This window comes from Pygoscelis adeliae, unplaced genomic scaffold (assembly GCF_000699105.1).
Source record: "Pygoscelis adeliae isolate BGI_AS28 unplaced genomic scaffold, ASM69910v1 Scaffold465, whole genome shotgun sequence".
Taxonomy (NCBI): domain Eukaryota; kingdom Metazoa; phylum Chordata; class Aves; order Sphenisciformes; family Spheniscidae; genus Pygoscelis; species Pygoscelis adeliae.
In genome coordinates, this window is record NW_008824812.1 from 258,139 (window position 1) to 263,346 (window position 5,208).

Sequence of the window (5,208 nt, forward strand, 5' to 3'; positions counted from 1 at the left end):
TCTGATGTTTATCCACATTTCTCCTACTTGATAATTCCATTCATAGTGTTGACTTGGAGAAATTGACCTTTTTGAAGTAACAATCTATTTTTGAGTGAATTTGGAGAGAGTGAAACTCCGAGGAAGCCAGAAGTCTAAAACCTGTCAATACTGAACGTTTTCCTGCTCTCCATGCTTTTCACAGTGTGACTACAAACTGTGAGTGTGGTGGTGATGGCGGGGACATCATAAATGTTTTGCAGAGCCCCCTGATTTTACTTCTTGCAGCAGCGGAGATTTTTCTGCTGGGCAATTTGGTTCCCCGCTCGTTATCTAGTACCGCTGATAACGCTGCCTCAAACTGTCAGACCATTCCTCTGCCGCAAAGTTTGGAAAAGGTTTAAAGTGACCTGGATAAAATACGATTACACTTACCAGCTGACAGCTTTTGATAAGACAGCCCAAACACTGCTTCCCGCTTGTTTTGTTTGCCCCTGTAAAGTTTTCTGCCTTGATGTGTGCTGCTTAATTTTATGAAGCCAAAGAAGTGGTTTGTTCTGGCAGGTTTAGCTGGGCGGGAAGCCGAAGGAGCAGCTCGGGCGAGAAATCTGGACCGTCTTCGGTGCCTTCTGTCCTTCTTGTCTGTAATAAACAATTCTGGATGTTGCCGAATGGTCATTTGTATTGCTGTGAAAGTGGAAAAGGCGGTTGGGAGAGGGGTTAAGAGGGAATCCATTTGGGTGATCGGCAGCAACTAAGATAACATAGAGGCCAGATCTGCGGCAGGGAACGCGCTGCCCTGGCAGGGGACTCAAACTGCCTGGTACCCTGCGATTTCTGCAAGCAAACGGTGAAGCAAACGCTTTGTGTCTGCTCGGATGGGTCAAGCAGCCTCCAGCACCTGTCCCAGCCTCCCCCGGCCTCGTTGCCCCTCTCTATATTTACCCAGGGGGAACTTTCCAAGAATGGAAGTGGTAAGATAAAACCCCTGAGGGGCTAAAATTAGCCCCAGCGCCCTGGCCCTTCTCCCCGCGGTGGCATTTCAGCTGTGAGCTTGACAGCCTGCATCGTTCCGGTCGCGCAGAGCGGACGTCCATCCCCGACACAGCACGATCCTCTCTCTTTCTCTTCTTTTTTATTTTTTTGTTTAAACCAAGGGAGAACCCGCCATGGGACCGCCGCTGCCTCGTCCGCCCTGGCTGTGAGCATCACCTACCTCCCAAAGGTAAGACAGCAGCATAATGACGCCTAGGCAGCGTCGGGCAATTGAAGGTAACTTGGTAACCGGTTGTAAAAGCATGAGTGTATTCTCTGTCACCTTTAGCTCCAGTCATAACCTCTTTTTTGGGGGCTCTGCAGATGCATGGACAGCTTCCTTCAGCTTAAGAGGTGACAACTCTCGTTTGGGCTCTTCTGGTTGAGGAACATCTGTGAGCTCCCCACGTGAGTCCTAATGCTGTCAAAGTAGCGTCCCTTTGGAGACGCTTATTTGTGTGTTCAGGAAATGTTACAGCTGGTTTTTTACTCTTCCGGATTATTTCCCATGGGAATATAACTGGGCCTTCTTTTTGAATCGAATCTGCAATAAACCCCCCACCCCATTAGCCACGTAGCTGGGGGGCTTCCAGAGCTCGTTATCAGCCTGTCTAATGAATAACAGTAATGTTATAATGTCACATATTTCTATAGAAATTGTCTGGGTTAGCGTAACAGGTGGAAGCGCAGCAGAGCTTTGCCGTCGCTCGCAACTTGCTCTACTTAACCAAGTTGCGAAGCTGCACCGTTGGCCTTGTGCGGGGGATCCCTCCGAGCTTGCACCTCTCGCCACCGCAGGCGGGTGTGGGACGAGCCTCCCGCGACCGCCTCGTTTCTGTCAGGCTCGTTTGCAGAAAGAGGCTAATTGCTTGGTGCGGCTCCTTGCCTCCTCCAAGGAAGGATCAGAGGAGCTGCTTGGGGAGACCGAGCTCTGCCACTGCCGCCTCTCCCCGAGGAAATCCGAGATGCTACGGGACTGCGACGTGGCGAGAAATTCCTCTGCCCTTCCCGGTGGGCGGCGTTTCCCAGCTGCTCAGGTGCCGGCCGGGGCACCGCATTCCTCTCCCCTGCTGCTGCTCGGTCAAGGCGAGGCCAGATCCTGCACCAAGCGCCTGGCAAACGTGTTGGGGTTCAGTCCCAGCTCCCGTGTGATCAGCTCAGCATCCCCTCACCTACCTCTCACCACCCCGTACCCCCCGCTATAAAAATCCCAGGTCCTTCTTGCAGCCGCGCTCCTCGGGCTCGAGTAGGCAGGAGAGAGGAGAGGGTTTGCTGAACTTAAACGCTGACGTCGTTTTGGGAAGGGTGATGCTGAAAGTCCTTAACCAAACCAGCCACCTTCACATCCCCTTCATCTTCTATTTTGAAATCCAATCCCTTTAAAAAGCGGCAGAGAGTAAAAACCTCGCAATGCTGCCGGCTCCTAAGTTAAAACTCCTCCGAGCTTTCTGTGGGTCCCAAAATACTTGGAAGTGCAGGTGCTGCTGAGGCTTCCAGCAGAAGCCTTGGCCAATACGAAGCAGAGTTGATTCCTGCTATTTTCCAACGTGCTCTTCACTCAGCAGCTCCCACAGAGAACAGCTGGATGGGGTGAATTCTGAGGGTTTTGGGAAAATGGGTGGCTTCATCCACCAGTGGGGTGCAGAGTCCTTGCAAGAGCCTGTGGCCACCCAGAGCCCTCCTGAGCTCAAGGTGTGAGCATCCCATGAGTAATCTCATGCCCTTTACCACCTCAGGGCCTTAGCGGTACAGCATTAAATAATTTTTAAAAAATAAAGTAAAAGCCTGTGAGCTCCCCCACGCAGCGTTTGAACTCCAACACCAGATACAATTATTTCAGCGCCTTCTTGACACAACATTTTAAGGGGAGGTGGCCCACGTACGTGCTACAGCAACAGTCTCCGTCTTTGCCTTAGCCCTTAACCAGTGTGCGTTTCCTCACCCACGGTGGCAGGGCGATAAGCATGTCAGCAGCATCACAATCCAATCTTATTTGTCTTTTTTTTTTTTGAGAATCTTCCTTAAATTGTGTATTAAAAAAAAAAAATAATAAAAAGATGGTGGTGTTGTCAGGGGTCTGGTCCTAACCCTGTGGTGGTGTTTTTGTTGTCCCGTAGATCTTTGGCTTTACCATTTACGATGAAAGCGGTACATGGGAGACCAAAAAAAAATGAGCCTGATGGATATCACTAAAATGTTCTCCATGCTCCAGCCCAGAGAAGATGAAGACGACAACGGAGAAAGCGAGGAGCTGAACCGAGCAGTATCCGAGGACAATTACCAAACCCTAGACAACCTCTTGTCCCAAGACAGGTACAAGAGGTTCATCAACCGCAGGAGCGGCTGGGGCGTACCCAGCACCCCACTGCGCCTGGCCGCCACGTGGGGCCGGGTCAGGAGCATGAAGGTCCTCTTGGCCCACGGGGCGGAGGTGGACAGCCTGGACGTGAAGGCTCAAACCCCGCTCTTCATGGCGGTCAGCAACGGCCACCGGGAATGCGTGAAGGTCCTCCTGGACGCGGGGGCCAGCCCCGTCGGCAGCATCTACAACAACTGCTCACCGCTGCTCATCGCCGCGAGGGATGGGAATGTGGACATCCTGCAGCAGCTCCTGGACCACGGCGCGGAAACCAACGTTCAAGCGAGGCTGCCCGAGTGGGCTGCTAACTCGGTGGCTTGTTCCGGTCCCCTCTACCTCGCCGCAGTGTACGGGCATCTGGAGTGCTTTAAGATGCTGCTGCTTTACGGCGCCGATCCCGACTACAACTGCACCGAGGAGAGGGTGATTGCCCAGATCAAGGAGCCCAAGACTCTGCTGGAAACCTGCCTGAGGCACGGCTGCAGGAGCAAGTTCATCGAGCTGCTCATTGACTTTGGAGCCAACGTGTACTTGCCCAAAATCACGGCAGATGACACGGTACCCCGCAGCGAGGGCCTGGAGCTGCTGCTGCAGGCGAGAGGTGATCTGCGTGCGTGGCCCCAGGGCTGGAAACAAGCACTAATCTTGCTCATTTGGGTGCAAGTTCCCTCAGATTCCCCTTCCCCTTACCTCTGCTTCCACTAGCCTTACCCAGGCTTTCCTACGAGCTTCGACTCCCTTTGCAGCATCACTTGAGTGCATGGGTCTCTAGGCTTAAATTCTGGAGTATTATCGCTATTTTACTCTGAACTCTTGTTCCTCCCTCTCCCCCAGTGATTGCTGTGTTCAGGCAAAAAAACCCAAGTCTCCAATACTGAACACAGCAAGAGAAGGACGTCACAAGGTTATGGAGAATAGGTCCACCACCGGTGATTAAATCTGATGGCTTGGATACACATGCCACCGCAGGAAACTCCTAAAACAAATTGCTGGGATTTGGGGGAGAATGTCACGGGAGGGCTTGTTTCTAATAAATATCCACCAAATATCCCCAATTTCCACTGCTGGCTGTGGCTGGAGGCAGGCTACTTTGTTTTGGGTCTGGCGTGTGACTCGGCGCAGCCGCCACGTACATTTACGTGGTTATCTTCCCTCTTGGACTCACCGCAGCGTCTGCTTTTCATGAGTATTTCTAGACGCTTGCTAAAGAAGCTGCTTTCAGCGAGGGTCCTCACTGCGGTCGGTGCTGGCCTGGAGCACGCAGGGATTTCCACCGCCTGGTTTTTCCACTTAATATAAATCTGTTGGGTTAAAGGCCGCTTTTCGCCATTCCTCTCCTTTCTGCTGCTCAGCTTTGGCTCTCCTGCGCTGCCTATGTCCAGGAAAACCGCACTTAGTGCCGCATGATGGTGGAAGATTTCATCTCTGTATGCCCAGCTCCCATGAAACACACGCTGCAAAGCTTGTGGCTGAATACGCGGCGTAACCAGCCCTAGCAAAGACATTTAGTTTTGGTCCATCGATGTCCCTTTGCTTAGGGTAACGCCCGGGTTGGAGGGGAGCGGGGTCGTGTGTCTTGAGGGTGACCATCTCATTTTTTCCCCCCCCTCTTTACGCAGCTCATCCCAAGTCCTTGATGTCTCAGTCCAGGCTGGCGATGAGACGCCTCCTGAAGCAGGCTGGCCGCCTGCACGGCTTCGGCGAGCTGGATATCCCGACGGTCCTGACGAACTACCTCCGACATCAGCCGTGACGCGCAGCCCACCGTGAGAGATACCTGCCCCGTACACGTGTCGAGCACCCGAATTAAAAGCCGCTCTGACATCTGCCCAGTG

General features: G+C 52.7%; 1 protein-coding gene across 2 annotated transcripts; it reads left to right on the plus strand.

Moving 5' to 3' along the window:
* Positions 1 to 1,035: 1,035 nt before the first annotated feature.
* Positions 1,036 to 5,208, plus strand: ASB12 (ankyrin repeat and SOCS box containing 12). 2 transcript variants are annotated; one of them, XM_009324257.1, is made up of 4 exons: positions 1,036 to 1,204; positions 1,339 to 1,422; positions 3,132 to 3,974; positions 4,993 to 5,208. In XM_009324257.1, exons 3-4 carry the CDS (start codon positions 3,167 to 3,169, stop codon positions 5,124 to 5,126), a joined length of 942 nt encoding a protein of 313 aa, XP_009322532.1. In that variant the 5' UTR covers positions 1,036 to 1,204; positions 1,339 to 1,422; positions 3,132 to 3,166; the 3' UTR covers positions 5,127 to 5,208. The 2 variants fall into 2 exon arrangements, with proteins under 2 accessions (XP_009322532.1, XP_009322531.1); XM_009324256.1 differs by lacking the exon at positions 1,339 to 1,422.

Coding starts and splice junctions, on each gene's coding strand:
- ASB12 (XM_009324257.1), top strand. CDS start 3,167: ATGGGAGACCAAAAAAAAATGAGCCTGATGGATATCACTAAAATGTTC. Junction 3,975..4,992: donor GCTGCTGCTGCAGGCGAGAG/GTGATCTGCGTG, acceptor CTCTTTACGCAG/CTCATCCCAAGTCCTTGATG.